This window comes from Hylobates moloch, unplaced genomic scaffold (assembly GCF_009828535.3).
Source record: "Hylobates moloch isolate HMO894 unplaced genomic scaffold, HMol_V3 SCAFFOLD_16, whole genome shotgun sequence".
Classification (NCBI taxonomy): domain Eukaryota; kingdom Metazoa; phylum Chordata; class Mammalia; order Primates; family Hylobatidae; genus Hylobates; species Hylobates moloch.
This window is the reverse complement of record NW_026652291.1, coordinates 70447723-70471751: the sequence shown is the minus strand read 5'-3', so window position 1 is coordinate 70471751 and position 24029 is coordinate 70447723. Positions and strand designations below refer to the sequence as shown.

The 24029-nt window shown below is 38.9% G+C and overlaps 1 protein-coding gene across 13 annotated transcripts in view; it reads right to left on the bottom strand.

The window, feature by feature from the left end:
* NPAS3 (neuronal PAS domain protein 3) overlaps positions 1 to 24029 on the bottom strand; it is an 821658-nt gene that overhangs the window by 118044 nt on the left and 679585 nt on the right. For all 13 annotated transcript variants that reach the window (XM_032179491.2, XM_032179492.2, XM_058429730.1 and 10 more), the window contains one exon: positions 9008 to 9182. In XM_032179491.2, coding sequence (XP_032035382.1) covers positions 9008 to 9182 — 175 coding nt within the window. The remainder of the gene's footprint in view (positions 1 to 9007; positions 9183 to 24029) is intronic.

Sequence of the window (24029 nt, the reverse complement as noted above, 5' to 3'; positions counted from 1 at the left end):
TTTAAGCCTGAGATAGCTCTGCCAAGACTGCTAGCAGCGGCGGTGTGTGCTATGATGCTATCCTACTTATGTGCCATAGTGTCCTGATCCTCATTACCATGCTCCGGCATCGTGTTACTCATCTGTCCCCTTCACGTGATGGTCAGCTCCTGGGAGGTGGGGAGCCTCGTCATTATTTCCTCCGTGTTTTGTATGTCTGACACGTGGTGGACATTCAGTCAATGGTTGTTGAATAATCTACACAATCCCCGTTAGCAAGTGGGTCTGAATCTTGAATGGAAATTCATTCTAGTTAATAACAACTAGAGAAAAGATACGAGTTCTTCCCTCAAGCTAATTCTTCTACTAATAGAAGATGGGCAGTGTTTCCCATGGGTCCCAAGAAACCATGATTGTGTTTCATGAGCAGATCCCTCCAGTGGGACATGTCCACCTCCTGATGAACACCATTGCTCTGCTCTGCCTGCTCTTTTTCATCTCACACCTGCCTTAGAAGACTGGTTCTGAAAGGAAAAGCCTGGAGAAATTGCATGGAATCTGGCCCAGTGTTGGCCGACACAGGGCAGAGTCCAAGTGCACACGGGTGATGTTGGCTATGATCCTGGCTGGGGAGGCATATGGCTGATGCAGACCAAGTGACTTACTTAGGGTTGAACTGTGCCTATAATGTATTCAGATGCTACTTACTGATCAGTGTGGTATGAGTTTAAATGCAAGAATGAGAGCAAAGAGGCCGGGTGTGGTGGCTTATGCCTATAATCCTAGCACTTTGGGAGGCCGAGGCGGGCAGATCACCTGAGGTCAGGAGTTCAAGACCAGCCTGACCAACATGGTGAAACCCCATCTCTAATTAGCTAGGTGTGGTGGTGTGCACCTATAGTCCCAGCTACTTGGGAGGCTGAGGCAGGAGAATCACTTGAGCCCGAGAGGTGGAGGTTGTAGTGAGCCGAGATTGTGCCACTGCACTCCAGCCTGGGCGACAGAGTGAGACTCCATCTCAAAAAAAAAAAAAAAAATAATAATAATAATAATGAGAGCAAAGAAAAAGGATTAGATAGATTATTTTAGTTCTAAGTAAGAGACTGTTAAAAAAAAAAAAAAACCACAGCACAATGAAATATGTGCATAAGAGGATAGTTAGGTTTCTCTCTGAACTTCAGAATCCCCTTGGAGAAAATTCCTCTGGTTCAATTCCTACTAGGGACCTATCTTCTTTTTCCATCTAGTTCCTAGGCTTCCTACCTGCTGCAACCCTAATATTGTACCCTTTCCTCTAATCTTGGCCACAAAACTAACCTGTGAAGCTTGGGGTGAGCCATTTAGAATTTCCATCACTTTTTCCTCCAGCTGTAAGACAAGGATAACACAGTGAGCTGCCTCAGAGGGATGTGGTGTGAATTAACTCCTGTAATTAGTGGTTTCTGTGCTCTGCATACACCAAGAGGATATGAATGCCAACCATTATCACAGTGGCCTGGGTAAGCGTTGTTGCTAAAGCTATACTTGGGAATAACTGTTGGCAAAGAGCTGACAACTGGAAGTTGCAAACTTTACACAGAAGCAATATTTCCAGTATTTTCCCCAAGCAATCATGAGTAAATTGCTCACTAGGGGTGGAAATGGTTTCCAGCCAGTTCTGCCTCTTCTGATCTGTGCACCCTGCAAAGCTCAGTCAATGCTAGGTAACTGATCCTTCATAAGTCCGCTGTTTAGTGCAGATGAAGAATTCAGAATGGTATAATTTGGACAGGGAGGAAATTTCTGTGCAGTGGTATGTATTAAAAGCAAATAACTTGTACTTTGTTCAAGGCAAGAGCTATAGAAATAGAATTTATAATTTTTAATTATCCAATGACAAAGATGGCCACCTTTTTTGAAATGAGGAAAAACAGGTCGTAATTAACAGCTTGTCTTGGGTTTCATTGTAGAAACTTGAAAAATATATCCCTATCACTATCGGCAAAGAGAAGTCAAAATTATGACCTAGAAAGCTATATGAAAAAACTGTTAAAAATAATGCGTTTAAAAAATTGATTTCCTAAACTTTCAATAGAAGATTTGGAAAAAGAATGCTGCATATAAACTGAGAGAACCTACTGTATATTTTGATAAGAAGCCTGTGCTTCTATTATTGAACAAAACATTTGCTACCCTGCAAATATCATTGTATTAATTTATATAAAAGCTGTATTTTTTTTCTGAGTTGTAACCACTGTGATTTAAATTTTGAAAGAGAAAGTTAGTTTCAGAATGGCATGCAGAACTGTGCCAAGATCCAACATCTTCCCTGGGAACAAAAGGGAGGCTGCCCTTCTGTAGCTAGTTGCATCATCAACGCGTTGGTCAAGGAATAGGTCCCAAAGGATTCCTGGGGTTGCAGCTGTGCCTTCTGGGAGCTGGCCTGGAAGGGTGGAGCTCAGCTATTGGGCCAGGAGAGCCTAGTGGGAAGGAGAGATTTTACTTGATTTTTCTTTAGCTCCCTCAGGCAAGATTCTAAAAGTACAGTTTGCTTTGCAAATGTTCTCATTTTACACACAAGCACACCAAAGTGTGAACACACGCAAATTAAGGTGATAAGTATGCCTAGGCCTTGCATACCAGAAAAAAGCAATGGAGAATATTTTTCCCTTCTGTGGCAGTTCCAGGGGATCTTGTTTAGCTTAGCTGGGGATAAAGGTGACATTTAAAAATAGCCTACTTTGCTCATGAAAAAATGGTACTGCATCAAGGTAGCTTTTTTGAGGCAAAAGAATCATTCTAGGTTTGGCAAGGCAGTCCTTGTAAGAGCACTGGCTTGCTTTTGGAGTGCACTCATCATCTTCATTTCAGGATTGGCAAGAAGGTAAGTTCTTAATGATGACATAGTTAAGAAACAGACAATTTTGGATAAAAGCTGTGTTTATGCCTAAATGATGATCTCTTTGGGTTACACAAAAGGATTAGTAGTGAGGCTGCTTTCTGACTACTAGATTTGCTGCATACAGGCACACCTGGGTATTAATAGAAGTCAGACTGATTTGGGGTACTCGTGAACTTGTCCTGATCACTGCTACAGCCCCAGTAGGGATGCATTTTAAATCAGTCCATCAGAGATCACCATGGCACTTTATCTGATGGATTTATCTTTGCCTATAGTATATGAATATGGAAAGAAATTAAATGTGTGTTTACTGTTTGATAAACATTCATCATAAATTATACATTTTAATTTCATTTATTAGTTGGGGACTATGGGAAGCAGGAATTTCATTGTATACAAACTGCCATTCAGATTGAAGGATTAGCAATTTCCTGAAAAGGTACACTAATTGTCCAAACAAATTCCATTTCTATCTTAAGTTAGTCACCACAGTTTGTATTCAGAATTTTGGAAAGGCAAAAGTAGCATACTACTCATCCTACTGACTACACTCTTTGTCACTTACCCTTCCAATAGCTCTAACTCTGTCATCAAGTATAAATCTAGTGTGAATGAACTTTCTGTCATTTGACACTTTGTATGAATGCTGTACTCATCATGTGAATTTTGAGCCCTATTTATGTATAAAAGAACTTGGTCCAATCTTTTAGTATTAGCATGCTGAGCAGTCTCCATGATATTATCTCACCATAAAATGACTCCAAAAATCTCAGTTATTAATGGGATTAATGGCAATAACGTAATTCCAGAAAGTTGCTACTCTATATGTAGATATATTGGCAATAAAAATCAGTCACTGTATGCCTTTCCCCAGTAGGGGATCTCTCACTTTTCCCTGATTTTTAAAGGCTTCAGATCAATAACTGGAGTGACATTATTAACAGCTCCCTCAACACCTTGGCCAGCGCTAATATTAAATCCATTACACCTTCTGTTTGACATTTGCAGTACAGCAGAAAGTGCTGTAGATACAGTCACATTGTCTGGGGACCGGGGTTGGATGTGGGGTTAGTAAGATGGTTTCCCTTGCCTAACTTCTAAATTCAGTTCATTGATAGAAATCTTGACCCAATATAAAAAAATCCCTCCACAACAATATACCAGATGGTAAATAATTCACCCATAGAAGTACAAGTATATCTCATATCCAAGCAGTTTTTTTATACAAAATATTGATCTGATCCTCAGATAAATTTTTACGTTCTTTATGGTTATTCCTAGACATTTGTTCGTCTAATTATACCTCTTACTGTGAAAATCATCTAATGATGTCAGAGGAATTGAACTCCTGTTTCTGTAGAATTAGGAGTAGATAGCAGTTTACCACAGCACAGAGGCATAAGTTGAAACTGAAGATTATTTCCATTCAGGCGAGTACTCTACTGTTTCCATTTTGCTGGCCTTAAAAACATTCGGGACGTAGCATAGGTATAATAGCATAAAAATTATACTACTATAATGATGATCCTAATGCCACAAAACAGGCTAGATTCTGCCTGAAAATTTAGACAAAACATGATAACCCATATTTTAGACAACCAATGGGTTAGCCATGCAGCTGTAGTTATTCATCATCCAAAGTACTGCCTCATGCATTTTGCTAAATTGTCTAAATCCTGGTACAGTATTGATTTTCCCCTCTATGAGCTCACACCCACCCAAAAAGCCACAAGAGCCCCTTGCCCTGGCTGAGTTCTCTCTGAAGCAGGATCCAGGCATGTTCTTCCTGACAGGGGTCCTACAGAAGAAACTGATCACTCATTGGTGGGAAGCAAACCACTGGAGACAGAAAGGGAATTTTAACTTAGAGAAATGTGAAAATGAAAAAGCTAGTTACCAGAAGTATATACATTACAATCTTATTTTAGAAAGAAATACAAAAAACCCCATTAAACACATACATACCTACATACACAGGAACAGAAACGAAATCTAGGAGGGTACGCAGTGCATGTGTATGAGTAATGGTTATCTCTAGATAGTGGGATGGTGGTGGTCTTTACTCCTTTTTCTCTGAATTTTTCACAATGGGCCTGAATTAATTTTATAATTGGAAAAAATAAAGCTGTTTACTAAGAAGGAAGAAGGAGTAAAACACAACACTTTTACAGCCTAATATAGAGAATATTACTATTTGCCTTCAACATAGGAAGAGTTTTAAAGTTCCTCCAGGATTTCTTAAGAGAGCTGCTTTTCTGTTTACTAAGCATTTAAAAGGCATGGCACTGAAATTTAAGAAAAAGACGAGGATAGTACTCATAATCCCAAGATGGCAGAATCATTAAGAGTAATAATGAAAAGGCACAAGCAGATCTGCAAAAAGAAAACCCTCCAAATGCCATTTGTCGGAGGTTCTGTGCTCCTCATACTGAGGGAGCCTGCAGGACAGCAAAGGGCAGTCTCTGCCAAAATGTTCCAATCAACCCCTAAATAGGCACTCTTGGACTTTATAACATTTTAAACAAGGCCACTCATTTATCTTCTGCCTGACTTAAGATTTCTCTGAGATAATACATTGACTAAACTGTTAAAAAATGTGCATACCTATAAAATATTTATTTGGGTTTGCTGTACAGTCAATGGATCTTTTTTTCTCCTCTATTATCCTGAGGCTGAGTCAGGACAAGACAATCTCAGGGCTGGCAGTTCAAAGAAACAGAATTCCTATTGTGGCATAGTATCATTGCCTCTTAGGCTGGTTTAGTCACTTATTTCCTTTTATTATAATGCCAAATGTTATTTAGATTTCAGTCATTTAGTGATGCTACGCTGAACACATCAGGGCTTCTGAAAAATTCCATACCTACTAGTCCTTTCATTTTCATAATAACCATATACCAATATCCCTTTCCCAACTAAATTACACCACTATTTAAAAAAGAATCTGTGTTTTATCAGAGTTTAAGAGATTATGATGCAATGAACAACAGTCTTCAAAAATGTTCCTTCATGTTATTAAGAATTAGGAAATCTTGTTAAAATTCTTTCGGCTTTTAAGAAACATAAGCAGCTTTGTGATGTAGTGCCTGACATGAACTTTTTAAGTAATTCCCTTGGAGCGATCATCTGCATTAGTGAAGATATTTCATTCAAGGTAGCACCCTACACTGCCTTTCAGTATTTGAGCAGTCAATCTAATTGCTTTTTTAAGCCAAAGATAGAAAATAACCAACACTGCAGACTTTGAAGGTTAAGGTAGCTTAACGTTCTCTACTGGTGAGAGTCACATTCACTATCAAGGAAGAGAGCCTCTTCTTATGCGACTGTAGCTAATGAGCCCAAGTTAAGTGATATGGAAGGCAGAGTTTTCAATCTCACTAGCAAGGATGGCTAAAGGAAGGCTGGTGAAGGCAGGGGAAGGAAACCTAAGTAAATTTTTAGTATCTTTCAATCACACTTCAATGTTAAATGATAGAGTACCTTTAAAGGAGAGAGGTAACAGTTGAAGGAGATATATATTCTGCCACAATCTAGAAGTAATAATCTGTAAGAACTGTGTTCTACTAGTGTACCTAGGGTTATTTTATGCATGCTAGGGCTTCATAGAAGGCATGGGATTTATGAGAGTTCTTATATTGACATATTTATTTGGGCTTGCTGTTGTATTTAGACCCTAGCCTAGGATACTCTAGCAGAACTGGTTTACAGGCTATGGATTTTTTTTTTTCTCCCAAAGTCTCACTGTCAACATGTATTTGGGGAGACATCAAGCTCAGTATGAATTGACAGGATGATCTAGCTTCCAAGAAGACCAAATTTAACCTTAGGCTGCATTAAGAGAAGTATAGTAGCCTATCCTGAGAAAGGTGACAGTTCCTCTGCTTTGCACTAATCAATCAGAATATATCTAGAGGGCTGTGCTATTCTCTTCACCATATTTTTAGAGGGTTCCCTACAAACTGAAGCACAGCCAGAGCAGGATGACTAGGATGGTGTGGCTTTTAGGAACACACCATTGAATAAGGGTTGTGGAATTAGCACTGTTTGACCTGGAAAGGGGAAGGGTGACAGGAGGAAAGGAGGATCTGATGTAGTTGACTTCGCATATATGAGAAGCTATGATAGGGAAGAAGGAGTAAATCAGAAATGTGGTCCCAGAGGGCAGACCTTGGATCAGTTGCAGCGAAGTAGATTTGGGCTCCAGAGGGCAGACCTTGGATCAGTTGCAGCGAAGTAGATTTGGGCTCCATATCAGGCATAACTATCTATGAGAACTACTCAACAAGGGAGTGGGCAGCCTTGTAAGTTCATGAGCTTCCTATCAGGGGCAGAATCTAGCAGAGAGAGACTGGAAAGGTTCCCTGCTGGTTTTGCTGTAGAGATTTGGCTGCGTATGTTGGAGGTTGGATGAAAGGATCATGAAGACCCTTTCAAACTTGAGCATTTGTGATTCAAGGAAACAAACTTTTCCAAGACCTTCCCTCATACAAAGGCTTAGAAACTTAAATTCTTTCATGCTGTGTGTTTGAGTCATGACGAAGAGGTTCTCCAATCCAACATCAGGATGAAAGAGTAGAAAACCGTTTGCATGTGCTGTTTCTCAAATATGCCCAGATATGAACATTCTATTGACTAAAAAACAGTTCCAGTTATCTCACTGACATATCTGCTCAGTAAAGTCAGTGAGCTATGGTATAAGAATATATCACTTCTCCACCTGAACAAAAGTGTTTTCATTTTTAAAAGGTAAAGAATAATCTTGAATATTCTCTTTTCTCATGTGTGGGGCTCACTGGCGAAGGATGATCACCAATGCTAAGAATAATGAATGCCCTAGAAACTACAGTTAACTTCAGTGAGGAAAATGGATTGGTTCTTAAAATACTTCCAAGAGTCAAATGTTTTTTTTTTTTCCTTCTGTGTGAGAAAACATATTGTGATTACTTCTAGGCAGGCCAAATTATTGTCTTGGAAGGATGTTGAGTTATTTTAATGTTAATCTTAACATAGGTTTTTCTATTTTTCTTGCTAATAAAATGCTTTTGTATTACGAATCTATTTTAAAACAACAGATCAAGTAAAGTACAAGCATCTTTGAAGAGTGAAAAAATAATTTTCCAAGTAAGCAAATACAACTTTGCACTTCAAATCAGGCCTTGATTCATTAAAAAATCTTCAACTTCTCATGAGAAAAATTAACATTTAAACCACTGCTGCTTGGCCAAGCACTCCACCACACAAGAATATGAAATATCTCCTCTAAAAAAGTACAAAAAGGACAAAACCACAAATGTGGAACTTCAATTAATTTAAAGCCCCAATCAGCAAAGAATAAATCCTTCGCAGATCTAATTACCAGCGCTCTCGGAAGACCCAGGCCGACCAGCCAATCTTCCCCGTGTTTGAACAGCTTGATGAACTAGGGGACTGATGGATATCAAGTCATTTTGTTTAATTTATAAATGGATTTTCCCCTAATACTTAAATTATCATCAGTACAACACAATGAAAATGGGAACATTCTGAATGCAAAGTCTATAAGAGTCCTGGAAGGAATCCCAATGAGGAATGTCACCTCTGTTCATTCCTCTATACAATTGATCTAATTAAATACTGAGGGTAGAAAGGCAGTTTAAAATGTAGCCATTTCTGTTTTCTTTTTAGCCTTAATTTATCTGTTCACATCTTTCAAGTACCTTCTGATGCTTAAAAAAAATAAAGAAACCAAGATTTCTACAAGTCCCTAATACTTTTAATTCTCCACAAGCTACTGTTTGGAATGCCTCTGCCACAGATTTTGCTGAATAAATAAATAAATGCATTACACTTAGCCATGGTAACAATAAAATGAAGAGGGTATTCCAAATTGGAAGCTTTTCCCTCTAGTAATTTGAAAGAGAAACTAAAAGAACTAGTACCTTCTACGTGTATTGTTCAACTGAAATTAGATCTCTGGATTATACTTATTAAAATGTCCCCTTATTTTCAAATCTCTTCCTTATTTAATTACTGCATGGGACTGGAAGTTGCATGGAATTGTTAAGTACCCTTAGACCTATTTATAGTCTCTTCACATGGGTAACTTGAGCACACTCATTTGGCAAAGGTCCTGCCCACCAACCCACACATTGGGTTTGCAATTCCCACCTGGCTCGGGGGTCTCCGACTGAGAGGAGGAAGATGCTGAGCTGGCTCCATCCTCAGCAGTGCCCTGCGACAGGAGACCCCGCCCAGGGGGGAGCTTCATGCCCAGCTGCTCAGCCATCTCCACGTGATCTCCGGGGTGGACATAGTCAAAGACACTGCTGCCTGTCAGCTCCACCTAGAGGGGGAGAGAAAGGGTAGGAAGGAAGGGCATTATATAGGCTTCTCCATTTTCAAATTCAACACAGTGATTCAGATTCTGAGTAGAAAAGAAAACACATTCAGGTCCCAGAAACAATCCTGGTTCTGTCTTCATCTTCAAATACTTAAGAATTCTTGAGGTGAAACAGATTTTTTTCACATGTATTTATTTAGCAATTGTTAAGCTCAGTTTTTTTTTTTTCCCTCACACAGTGTTGTTTGCATAAAGCCAAAACATTCTGTGAAATGTGGACGAGTCTGCCTTGTATTCAGCTGTTTTATCCATGCATCATCAAGTACTTGCGTGTTTGATGTCAACCAGATGACTGACTGAATTCTCCAGTTTTCTTATTGAGAAGTTTGGGTTTTGGATAGGAACAGCTATAGAAAGAGCCAGAGATAGCAGTCGAGTGTTTTCCTTAAAATACACAGATTTCATCTGATTTCCATGTAAATTTAAATGTAAGAAGGGCTGCTTACAAATATATGCAAAGGCATAATGTTTTCATTAAAAATTACTCATTAGCTCTGTAATCGTATGAGAGATTTTCCATATAAAAGAGGTCAGCTGGGGTCTGAAGCGGCCGTATTTTTTTTCTGCTGCAATCAGCTTGTTTTGCCTTCAATCTAATAGGACACATAGTACAAATCTCCTTGAAGGCTTTTTAAAAAATGTTTTATTTTGTGTACTCTTTGAATCAGGCTAACTCTAAAGGCAGAGAATGAATATCAAATATCAGAACTGTTTCAGCCTGAAACAGAGGCACTATTTTAATGCTGTCAGGCATGACCCCTGCGTCTGGGTTGTGCGTCGTCTGAAGGGGCAGAAGTTGCTGGTAAGGACTGTCCTTACCTCTGTACTCCTCTAATGCTCTAAGTTTTGTCTCCTAAGAATTGTGGTAATATGCTCCTAACATACAACAGGGAGAGATGTGTCAGCAACAGGACAAGCAAAAGCTCTTTCCCAGGTCACTAATGGGTTTCCCGGTCCTCCGGAGTGCAATGGTTTCAGGCCAGCTATGACGTACCATGGAAGCTGCTAGAGCTTCAGACTGTCACAGGTTTCTTGGTGGATATTTACTTAGGACCCCTGCCTACCTCATTTCCCTTTCCAGGATAATTTCCAGTATCCCTCCAGATTCCACCTGCGTGCCTGCACCCTTTCATGCCAAGAAGGAAGACTGGCGGTGGAAAAACTGTCACAGAGACTGTAATACTCAGAGCAATTCTTGTCCCCAGAACTCCAAGTCCCGGTGACATGATCACATCTACTCCCAGACTCCATTTGCAGATGTTCCACATCTATCAATTAACATAGGTATAGTCAGAAAAACAGGAGGCTAAATTCAGTTTGGTTAATAGCTATTCTTGAAAAAGGCTCGCATACCTTTTACGGAAAATTAGGTATTTTTCTCTTGCTATTAAATTGCACTCTCCTACTGTATCACCCAACCACTAACTATATCATTTTACAATCCCCATTTCCTCCATTTGGTATTGTTACAGAGCGTAAATCAGGATTCACAGTGATCAGCTCTTACCCTCTGGGAGGGGGGGATTACATGGAAATCCCTTTAATGTGCGCCTTGCCTCTAAGCACTTCACACAGTAATAAATGGGTAAACTGACTTTGAGCAATTAAGAAATTAAATGAAACTAATAAAATGTGTGTTTTAATATTTCTTGATGGTTATTTTGTTTGGAGATTAGTGAATATGAGGAAGTCACTTTCGTTTTGCATGGAGTCCAATTGTAGCACTTTCATAAATATTTCTGTCACTTTTCTCAAACTGATTTTTTCCTTTAATACTTCATTGTGCCTTTTGGCACTGACCATAGATTGTGAAAGGATGACAACACAAATGGATAGATTTTTTTAGGGGACCTGGTTATTGAATATTCATGTAAGCCAGTCTTATAGAGAGCAGAAATAGGCCACTCTCTCCACATCCTGATTTGCTTGGATGTGTAGATACTTCCTTCCTATAAAATAATGTCTGGAGTATGGCAGATCTAGGGCAAGACTGAGTCATGATGTGCCACAGAGCACTAGGGCATGGTGAGGACTTTTTCTCCCCGTGGCCTCATGGGATTTCCCACCAACATACCTCAAAGCTTAATGATGAGGGCGAGGTGGGCACTGAGAGTTTGACACTATCATAGTGTTTATATGTATACTGTAGTTAAGGACGCACAGTGTGGAGGAATGCCCCACTACTTGGAGTCATAACCTGACTTCAAGACCAAAATATCCCTCCTCAGTTGTGTGACCTTGGACAATTAATTTAACCTCCCTGGACTTCAGTTTCCTCTTCTAAAAGTGGCAGCATTGCTGCTCTGCAGGGCCCTAGGAGAACCATTCACATTGTATTCCACATGGATGCTCCCCTGGAGTTTTGTTCCTTGGGAATGGTGCAAGGCTGTGGCCCTGAGAGCTGAGAGGAAGACAAATCTTGGTTTACCTGCCTCTCAGCCTAATTTTGAAAATCTAGTGAAACTATGCAAAAGAAATCACTTTGTGAGAAATAAGCACCACAAACATGTCTTGTTGTTGCTGTTTGGTGGATCAGGATGAATGACATGAAGAAATGTATATTATTGTGTAATTTTGTGTCCTCACTTCGGCACATCACTTTAGTCAGCAGTGGGTGATACATGCTTTCAGCCTTAACAATAACAATACTGGCAGTTACCTACTACGTGCAAAAAGTACTAATAATTTTTGTGCTTTGCTTTGATTAATCCTCATAACGATCTTTTGAGCTGGTATGATCACGTCCAGTTTACAAAAGGACCTGAATACTGGAAAAGGCCAAGGGTGGAAACAGAATTTGGTTCAAAGCCCACTTGACCTATTACCCCTCGGGTAGTATCACTGGCAGCCATAGAGGCTAAGCAGAGACCTCTGAGTTCCCCTGTGCTTCAGCCTTGCTTTATTCAGGAAAGAACACTGAACACCATGAAGGGAGGAGGCTGAGGGCAGGCAGCCTGCCAATCCCCTGGAGCTGGAGATGCTTTGCCATTGAACTCTTTGGCCAAAAGAAGGCACTAAAGGAGGTGTACTAAACCAAAACAGAGAAACCAAAACAGAGGTAGGATTAGACAAAGGTCAACTTATATATGCCCCTGAGTCATCATCATCATTATCATCACATCTTACATGTATCTAACACTTTCAACATTTCTCATACTGCTTTGACTTTATTTCACATAAATTTTAGAGCCAGAAGACACCTTAAAAACCATCTATTAATATCTCCTTGTTTAATGGGAAAAAGCCCTACAGTCCTGAGAAGTTAAAATGCATGTTCAAGTTTACCCAGCTGTTTAGTGGTAGAAACAGGGCTGTGAGCCCAACTGTCTAATTCTCAGTCCACCACTTTTCCCACTAAACCCTTGTCTGATTTTTTTTCTCTCTTATGGATACTCACCAGGTGAGACAGACTAGAACTCATGTTTCCTGCCACTAAATTCTGTGCCTCCAAATAGACTACAGACAGCAAGACGGAGAATTTTTTGCTTGATGAACAGACATTACTTCATGTTAGCTTCAGGTTGGAAAAATAAATAGAGCTCCAATCCAATGCTAATTAGGTACCTTTAAATCTTCAGTTACCACCTCTTCCAAAACATGTGACTGCTGAGAGCTAGGACTAGTCTATTATGTTTAGTAGGTATATTACAAATGTTTTGTTGAATGAATAAAGAATGGATATTTGCGCCTGAAAATTTCTTTTACTTGTACTTGATTTGGAAAAGTTTAAGTTGGTTCTCTTATGTTACTATAATGGCAGTGTAATGATAACATTATTTATTCCTTAAAATGTATTATAATATAGCATCATAATCTATTTATTTGCAGTAAGTCCTTGAGTTTAGCTGAGGATGGGATTGTATAAGTGCCGGGAAGGGACAGGTTTTAAGAAACTCTTCTAGAGAATAGTGTCCATCTTTCATAACCCACCTGTTTCCAATCTATGGCAAAACTCTGTCTAACTGGTTAGTTTCCAGTGTTCACACCCTTATGTCTTCATTATCTGAACTGTAACATAGTTCCATAAAAATTAATATTTCTTAACTATCCCTTCAAATCACCAATAGTAGAAATTTAGAGAAATTTCATTTTATATTAATTATTGGTCCTGTCTTCAATCCTTAATTATGATCTAATGGAAAAGTAGAGCTTTCCCCCCTCCAATAATGTGTTCTTCTGATTAGTGCAAATTGCATTCTAAGGCAACTGTGAGAATTTCAAAAATCCACGTTCTGTTTATGAAACTCAAGATAACAGACCCATTGATCTTTGAATTGTTTCTCTAGCAGAAGAAGAAGGAAGCGTGACTGTTTCCAACTTCACCCACTTGGTCTAACTTTACTCCAGCTGAATGACTCTGGAAGAGAACTTACTCTCCCACGTTGCTTAGTGTATTACAAAACAGCTGAGAATGCATCAGGGGCAGCAGATAGATAGGCAACAAGTAATAAATAATCACATCCAGAAACAGCATTTTGTTTAAACTCTTTTTTTCCTGCCTTTCCCTACCCAATGTTACCATAGATTCCTCCAGGACAAGCCATAGTCACTGGTGCCATCCAGCATATCCTATAGTCAGGCTAAACCACACAGCCTTTGTCAAATTTATTTCACGTTCTGTTAGCTTGCATGTAATTTGCACACTAGACACAGCTGATCTGGTAACTCTGAAGTTTCCTGGAAAAAAATGTAAATATATTATACAGTGGTTTGAGTTGACTTTTCCATGTCAGGTCATTGTACCCTGCTGGTAGATAGGATGGGGGACTAATTTGTCTTTTCATACATCAAGCAAGCATGTCAATAGCCTTTGCTTGCTCCCCTGGAGTGAGCAATACTTTTTAACTACAGTGATGTACTAACAGTGCAACTCACTGAATTCAGTGCTTCTTTGATTGAAGGGGTTTGGTGCAGATGAGGAGTAGGCAGAGATTTTGTAAGTTATCTCCATATTGGAACAACTTAAGAGAATACTTAGATAAAGAAAGGCCATCTATTTTCAAGATATTTCTTTCTTGTAGAATATTTCAGTCTTAGGAACAATACAAAGTTGATTTTTATCAAAAGAAAGGGTCATTTAAAACCTACTATTTGAGGTAGAATGTCATAAACCTTTTGTAAGGCTGATATTGAAAAATAACTTTGAGGGCATTGAGGTTACCAGAACATCTCTTTCTCAGGAGTCCTTCTGCATCCAGGCCCCACTCCCTTAGGGAATGCTAGCAATATCTGAATAAAAGGTCATTCTTGAGAGAGGACTCTGTTTGTGGTAAGTGGCTCGGAAACTAAACTCCCAGGTGAGGCCTTCAGATCTAGCAAGAGACCCTGACATCCTGGTTAGAAAATCCTGAGCCAGGATCAGGTGGAAGTTCTATCTCAACACAGCAGGTCAGGATTTGTAGTTTTTTTTTTTTTTTTTTGAGGGGGGGCATCACATTTATATTATTGAAGGATAATAAAGTGATAAGAGAATAAAATATAATAAGATATGATAGCTTGATTAGCATAGGTTTTCTTCGGATTTACTGGTATCTTAATGCCATCTTCATAACTTCCTACATATTGCAGAACTCCACTGAATATTTATGAACTGTTTTGACAGAAACTTGATGTTCTTTACTGCTCTGTCTCATTCTATGTATTTGCTGACTTATCTGAAGAAAAACGCATAAAAGCATTGAGTCTGTTACAGAAATACGTGTATAAATTAGTAGAACAAGAAGAAAGGTTCTACATCAGAATGATGAGATAGAATGAAAAATCCTTCCTGTGTCATCAAATAAGAACACGAATCCACTCTCTTTTTACAGATATGTTAATGGAGGCTTCCCTTAGAAGATTTTTAGCTAAAAGATACCACATCATGTGTTTATTTTATCTTCAAAAATAAACAAACATTTTGACTCCCATGGGAATCCATTAAGTATGTTTTTTGTTGTACATATATTTTTCTATCACCCCGGGAGTGCCTGACTTGAGAATTGCAACCGCAGCACCCAAAGAGACACTGCATACGGGAGGCTGAGGCAGGAGAATTGCTGGAGGCTGGGAGGCTGGGAGGCCGAGGTTGCAGTGAGCTGAGATCATGACATTGCACTCCAGCCTGGGTGACAAGAGTGAGACTCCGTCTCAAAAACAAACAAAAAACCCCAAAAAACAACAACAAAAACAAGAGATACTACATAACCAGTTCTGAACTTTAAGATGTGACAGAAGATAATTCCAAGGGATCAGTGGGTCTCCTAGTTCTCAGAGAAGAAAAAGAAAAAAGCAGACTGTCGGGGAAATAAAGTCAAAGAGGAAATAAAGAACAAACTGCAGCTATTAATTGAGACATGGGCCCAGTTATTTGGAAGTGAGCATGTTTAAATACTTCTAGAAATAGCGTGTGTATAGAACAGATCCACAAACTCTTTGAAGATCTCCCCCATTTTTGTTCTGTTTAAGAATAAATTATACGCTGTATTTCATTTTTTCTTGTAATCTTAGATCAGGTATACCTCCATCACGCCATACTATGCAAGCAGTGGTTTTAGAACAGTATTGATGTGTCAATATCCTTTTCTTTTCCTTAAGAGACATCAGTTAAAAGAAGAACCTAGAGAATGCCTTAATACTGAGGGGATATTACATCACAGGAATGAGCCCAGGGATTTGTGAAAGTGACTAAACCAAGAAATTTTAAAACCTTGTTTTACAAGGCTCCCATAGTTTTGAATTTTTCAAGTGTCTGTAGGGGAGAAAAGGCCAACTTTTTAGTATTTATTCACAGTGCTGAGAAGGAAAAAGGATGCCGTTAGAGGTTACCTCATAGTAAAAAGTGAAACGACGCCAAGAAAGAAACGTTAACAATCTATCTTAAAAGTAACTGAAGTCAGTCTCTTTTTTTCTGGAGATCAAATGAATAGTAAGATGTCACTTTCAAAGCTTCTTCATTACCTTGGTGGTAAGGAGACCAATCAACATAAAATACTTGATATTGGCATAGTTAATCCATTATCCTCAAATTTTACATGTTTCAGTATTTGTCATTTAAAGCTGGATACATGTTGAGATGCGTGTTATGCATAGCCAGACTTCAGTATCAATACGTCTCAATTTTTGTTATTGTCTTCAGAGTTAATTTTGTCCTCTTTCTTTGATTGCATGAACAAGAAAGAGTGGAAAATGCTTGTAAGAAAGATTGAAATTTAAATATTTCCCTGACTCTAAACAGCCATTTTATTTTATTTTGAGACAGGGTCTTGCCCTGTCACCCAGGTTGGAGTGCAGTGGCATGATCTCAGCTCTCTGCAACCTCCGCCTCCTGGGCTCAAGCAATCCTCCAGCCTCAGTCTTTGGAGTAGTTGGGATTATAGGTATGAGCCACTGTGCCTGGCTAAATTTTTTGTCTTTTTAGTAGAGACGGGGATTTGCCGCGTTGGCCAGGCTGGTCTCGCCTGCCTCAACCTCCCAAAGTGCTGGGATTACAGGCACGAACCACCTCACCAGCCCAGCTCTTACAGTTTTCCTAATCCAGTTACCTTTCTGTAAAATACAATAATTCTGGGGATGATTTTTTCCATTTGTATGATGAAAGCTACAAAGTAATTTTATTTTGGTCACAGTAAAATAATGTGGTTTATATGACTAAAACCTTAGATATGCTTAATGCACCCATATAACAATTATACACCCAAATAATAATAAATAATAAAATGCACAAATCATACAATTAGTCGTTCCTGAGTGTTTTCAAAGGGGCTACTGTATGGTAGAAGATGAGCAACAGTGGTTCTCACCAGGAGTTGAGTCGCAATGTTTAAGAGTGATACTGTTGGGTGAAAAAACAAACAATAGCAAAACCAGAAAGATTTAACAAAGATAATTTGTTTGTACACCTCAATAAATCTTTAAGAGAAAGCAAAACCAAACGAGGATCTTGTTTGGACTGGAGCATCATATCAATGCTATCGCAGCTGTATTTGAAACAACTGGCTCTCCTTCTCCATGTCACCATGAGGGGTCTTTAAAAATCTTACCTAATGGGTTGATAGGTATAGTAAACCACCATGGCACACATTTACCTACGTAACCTGCACATCTTGCACATTTACCCCAGAACTTAAAATTTAAAAAAAATTCTTAGAAAACCACAAAGTATGCTAAAATATTTTAGCCACTGTAGAATATGGGTGGTTAGCCCATGTTAAGAAATTATTTGGGGAGTTAATCCAATAGGAGAACAAGAAGGAATAAAATTCTTCATGCCATGATTAATCACTGACCCTCCCGAATATCATGTGTGCACCATGGCCATGGTGTATAATTTATTTTCTTATGGTAATTCACAAGAAAAGGCCTAATATACTGCTATTTTATTTTGGCTATTGTAACTACTAACTGTGGTAGTGTTTGAGGTTATCTTCTATGAAAGCAAGTCAATACCCTGAACACTCTCTAGGTGCTATTTTAAAGGAATAAGTTAAATTCACAACTGTTTAATAACAGACTGAGTTAGTCTTGGATAGAGAATGTAAATAGAACTGGCAAGTAGAAAAAAAATGGGTCAAAAGAAATTACTCATTCCAGAGGCTAAAAGCCTGAGAGGACTATGGTGGTGGTGAGGGAGCAAACCCTTTTGAGAACCTGATAGGTTCTATGTCTTGCCTCACCAGAACAATGCTGTAAACACACACATGTAATCTGGCATTTTATTTCAGGAGTTTCAGGCACCTTTGCTGTTTATCCGTGAATAGTCTCTAGAGCTATGCTGCCCAATATGGAAGGCACGAGTCAGGTGTTGCTACTGAGCGCTTGCAATGTGGCTGCTCTGATTTGTAATATGCCATAAGTATACATTAACGCCAGGTTTTAAAGACTTTGTACAAAAATATAAAGAATGCAAACCGTCATATGTTTTATATTGATTGCATGTTAAAGTAATATTTTAGATACGTGAAACTGAAAAAAAATAGCAAATCATTAAGATTCTTCTTACTTGGTTTTACTTTTTAAAATGTGGCTACTAGGAAATTTTGTTTTTTTTTTTTTTTTTTTTTTTGAGACGGAGTCTCGCTCTGTCACCCAGGCTGGAGTGCAGTGGCGCGATCTCGGCTCACTGCAAGCTCCGCCTCCTGGGTTCACGCCATTCTCCTGCCTCAGCCTCTCCAAGTAGCTGGGACTACAGGCGCCCGCCACCACGCCCGGCTAATTTTTTTGTATTTTTAGTAGAGACGGGGTTTCACCGTGGTCTCGATCTCTTGATCTCGTGATCCGCCCGCCTCGGCCTCCCAAAGTGCTAGGATTACAAGCGTGAGCCACCACGCCCGGCCACTACTAGGAAAATTTAAAACTACCCGTGTGGGTTTGCAATATGTTTCTATTGAACAGTGATGCTCTAGAAGCAAGAATGCTTGGAGTAGAACATGAAAATGACATGAAAGGGAAGAGGTATATGATAGTAAAAGATAACAGAAATAAAGAAATATCTATGGAATAAAAGAACTGAACTAGTACATTTAATTAGTCAATCATGTATTTATCGATCATTTACTCTCTGTAACACATTGCATTTGGGATTTTAGGAATTAAAGGAAACATAAAAACTCAGCACCTGCCCCCAAGTAGCTTACAGTCCACTTTGGAGAGAGAAGAAAAACACATACAAAGTCAAATAATATGAGAAAAATATATGACAACACAATGTAGTAGATGATTAATTTTTGACATGACTACTGTAGATCACTGCCTCTCCAATTTCTCCAGATCCTTTAGGATTTCCTTAAAATGCAGCATGGGCTCCCAGAGAGTCTGGCTCCAGAGATCTGGGATACGGGCCAACATTCTGCATTTTTGGGAAGCTCCTGGGTGATGCTGAATCTGCTAGTTCACGATTCACACTTTGAGTAGCACTAGTATGTCTGCACCCAGAGGTGGTTGTGAACCAAAAGTATCTGGGACAGCAACTCCCATTCTGACTCCTCACAGAGAAAAGAATGAGAAGGGACAGGTGGCTTGGATGAAAAGATGGGAGCAATCCAGGACACAATAGGGTTTTAACTGCACTGGAGCTTATAAGAGCAGGGGTGTTGTATTACACTGTTCTTGGATTAAGCCTAGGATGTTGGGGAAGCATTAGGAAGAGGCTCAGTAAACACTAAGTGATTCATTTAGGCCCTAAAGAGATAGATAGATCCATGCTAGTGTTCATTAACCGTTTCCCCCTCCTTTTAAAATACTAAAGAACAGGTTCAAGTAATCATTTATAGGAAATGTCATATCTCATTTTTCTTCTCAAGTTGGTACCACAAGGACAATTGTCTCACTGTAGACATAGGCCTAGATAATTGCCACACTTTGAGCTAACTTCTTATCCTACACATTTAAGCCCTGGACCCATGATTTTTATCTCATTTGTTCCTGTATATGCCACACTGGAATGATCTCAGTTTATGGTGGATGATTTTTTTTTTCCCAGTAGGTGAACACAAAACCCATGGTGTATTTTGGAATTTTAATTAATTAATTAGAGACAGGATTTGCTCTGTTAACCACACTTGGAATTATTTTTTCTGAGGTTTAATTCGGAAGAATTTATTTGTAAGTCTTTTTAAGCAGTGGGTTTGAATGTCGACTTTTTAAAAAACATCTAAAATTATTTTTAAAAATTTTTGTGGCTACATAGTAAATGCATATATTCATGGGGTACATGAGATGTTTTGATACAGGCATGCAATGTGGAATGAGCATATCACAGAGAATGGGGTTTCAATTCCCTCGAGCATTTATCCTTTGAGTTACAAACAATGCAACTACTGAATGTCACCTTTTATGGAAAAGGTCTGTTCAAAGTCATCATTTTTTTTTTTTTTTTTAATCGCACTTTAAGTTCTGGGATACATGTGCAGAACATGCAGGTTTGTTATATAGGTATACACGTGCCATGGTGGTTTGCTGCACCCATCAACACATCATCTACATTAAGTATTTCTCCTAATGCTATCCCTCCCCTAGCCCCCGACCCCCCGGCAGTTCCGGATGTGTGATGTTCCCCTCCCTGTGTCCATGTGTTCTCATTGTTCAATTCCCACTTATGAGCGAGAACATGCAGTATTTGGTTTTCTGTTCCTGTGTTAGTTTGCTGAGAATGATGATTTCCAGCTTCATCCATGTCCCTGCAAAGGACATGAACTCATCATTTTTATGGCTGCATAGTATTCCATGGTGTATATGTGCCATATTTTCTTTATCCAGCCTATCATAGATGGGCATTTGGGATGGTTCCAAGTCTTTGCTATTGTGAATAGTGCTACAGTAAACATATGTGTGCATGTGTCTTTATAGCAGAATGATTTATAATCCTTTGGGTATATACCCAGTAATGGGATGGCTGGGTCAAATGGTATTTCTGTTTCTAGATCCTTGAGGAATTGCCGCAGTGTCTTCCACAATGGTTGAACTAGTTTACACTCCCACCAACAGTGTAAAAGCGTTCCTATCTCCACATCCTCGCTAGGATCTGTTGTTTCCTGACTTTTTAATAATCGCCATTCTAATTGGTGTGAGATGGTATCGATTTGCATTTCTCTAATGACCAGTGATATTGAGCCTTTTTTCATATGTTTGTTGGCCACATGAATGTCTTCTTTTGAGAAGTGTGTGTTGATATCCTTTGCCCACTTTTTGATGGGGTTTTTTCTTATAAATTTGAGTTCCTTTTGGATTCTGGATATTAGCCCTTTGTCAGATGGACAGATTGCAAAAATGTTCTCCCATTCTGTAGATTGCCTGTTCACTCTGATAGTTTCTTTTGCTGTGCAGAAGCTCTTTAGTTTAATTGGATCCCATTTGTCAATTTTGGCTTTTGTTGCCATTGCTTTTGGTGTTTTAGTCATGAAGTCTTTGCCATGCCTATGTCCTGAATGGTATTGCCTAAGTTTTCTTCTAGGGTTTTTATGGTTTTAGGTCTTATGTTTAAGTCTTTAATCCATCTCGAGTTAATTTTTGTATAAGCTGTAAGGAAGGGGTCCAGTTTCAGTTTTCTGCATATGGCTAGCCGGTTTTCTCAACACCGTTTGTTAAATAGGGAATCCTTTCCCCATTGCTTGCTTTTGTCAGGTTTGTCAAAGATCAGATGGTTGTCGATATGCAGCATTATTTCTGAGGCCACTGTTCTGTTCCAGTAGTCTGTATATCTATCTGTTTTGGTACCAGTACCACACCGTTTTGATTACTGTAGCATTGTAGTATAGTTTGAAGTCAGGTGGCATGATGTCTCCAGCTTTGTTCTTTTTGCTTAGGATTGTCTTGGCTATAAAGGCTCTTTTTTGGGATGCAGACACAAAAAACCCCTCAAAAAAAATCAATGAATCCAGGAGCTGTTTTCTTGAAAAGATTAACAAAATAGACCACTAGCCAGACTGATAAAGAAGAAAAGAGAGAAGAATCAAATAGACAAATAAAAAATGGTAAATGGGATATCACCACTGATCCCACAGAAATACAAACTACCATCAGACAATACTATAAACACCTCTATGCAAATAAAATAGAAAATCTAGAAGAAATGGATACATTCCTGGACACATATACCCTCCCAAGACTAAACCAGGAAGAAGTAGAATCCCTGAATAGACCAATAAAAAGTTCTGAAATTGAGGCAGTAATTAATAGCCTACCAACCAAAAAAAAACCCAGGACCAGATGGATTCATAGCTGAATTCTGTCAGAGGTACAAAGAGGAGCCCATACCATTCCTTCTGAAACTGTTCCAAACAATAGAAAGAGAGACTCCTCCCTAACTCATCTTGATACCCAAACCTGGCAGAGACACAACAAAAAAAGAAAATTTCAGGCCAATATCCCTGATGAACATCGATATGAAAATCCTCAATAAAATACTGGCAAACCAAATCCAGCAGCACATCAAAAAGCTTATCCACCAAGATCAAGTTGGCTTCATCCCTGGGATGCAAGGCAGGTTCAACATACGCAAATCAATAAACATAATCCATCACATAAACAGAACCAGTGACAAAGACCTCATGATTATCTCAATAGATAAAGGCCTTCGATAAAATTCAACACCCCTTCATGCTAAAAACACTCAGTGAACTAGGTATTGATGGAATGTATCTCAAAATAATAGGAGCTATTTATGGCAAACCCACAGCCAATATCACACTGAATGGGCAAAAGCTGAAAGCATTCCCTTTGAAAACTGGCACAAGACAAGGATGCCCTCTCTCATATTCAACATAGTATTAGAAGTTCTGGCCAGTGCAATCAGGCAAGAGAAAGAAATAAAGCGTATTCAAATAGGAAGAGAGGAAGTCAAATTGTCTGTCTGCAGATGACATGATTGTATATTTAGAAAACCCACTCAAGAGGCTGAGGCAGGAGAATGGCGTGAACCCAGGAGGCGGAGGTTGCAGTGAGCTGAGATCGTGCCACTGCACTCCAGCCTGGGCAACAGAAAAAAAAAAAAAAAAAAAAGGGAAAACCCCATTGTCTCAGCCCCAAATCTCCTCAAGCTGATAAGCAACTTCAGCAAAGTCTCAGGATACAAAATAAATGTGCAAAACCTACAAGCATTCCTATCCACCAATAATAGACAGAGACCTAAATCATGAGTGAACTCCCATTCACAATTGCTACAAAGAGAATAAAATACCTAGGAATAAAATCTACAAGGGATGCGAAAGACCTCTTCAAGGAGAACTACAAACCACTGCTCAAGGAAATAAGAGAGGACACAAGCAAATGGAAAAACATTCCATGCTCGTGGATAGGAAGAATCAATATTGTGAAAATGGCCATACTGCCCAAGGTAATTTATAGATTCAATGCTATCCCCATCAAGCTACCATTGACTTTGTTCACAGAATTAGAAAAAACTACTTTACATTTCATATGGAACCACATTTTGGAATTTTTAATCTAGCTTCTTCCTTCTCCCAAGAGAACTCAGTAGGGTTGTTGTCTTTTTACTTGACCACAAGTCCAGCAACAGTGGTGCTAACCAACTTTTCTTCCTAGGGCAGGCAGAAAGAGCTCAAGATGAAGAGTATTTCAATAATGCTCTTTTAACTGGGCAACCACAAAACCTCAACCTGTGTGATCTACTATCCCAACACCAAATACCTTGTCTAACTGCGCATTTCTATGCCGTCTAGATATGGTGGCACGGCTGAGTAACTGAAAGACTCAAAGTTTTGCTTTAGGTTGTGAACCAACAGCCAGCTACCATAAACCTTGCTTCCATCAGAGAGCACTGATACATTGGAAACTGGCCAGAAAAATCACCTGTAGTGTTGTGCCTTCTGAATTTAATTAAATTTACCAATTCATTTGGACAAGCTTTACATGTGGTTATCAAAACCTTCCAGTTTTACCAAACCCCTTCAGTTTTGCTTTAAAAGCCAACAGAGGAGCAAAAATGCATTGGTTGAGAAAGGTTGGGAGTGGGTGGGAAGAGAGGGGTGAAAACTTATCAAAAGTAAAATTGGATTAAGAGTCAATCAAGATCCAACTGTGAATTTATCATTTCAATGAATTTCAATGAATGGTTTAAAATCTGTTTGAAATCTATTTGAAAATGAATATGTAATAATATAGACATACCTCCTTTTCAAAGCCAGTATTGTCAGATGTATTCTGAGCATTATAATTCATGAACAGAGTAGATGACTATTTGAAAAGTATTAAAATGAGCTGACTTTTCAATACAAGTGTCTTCACAATAAGTTTTCCTATTCTGGGCAATTCAGAAATGTAGACAATTGTGGTAGAAAAATAATATGTATTGTA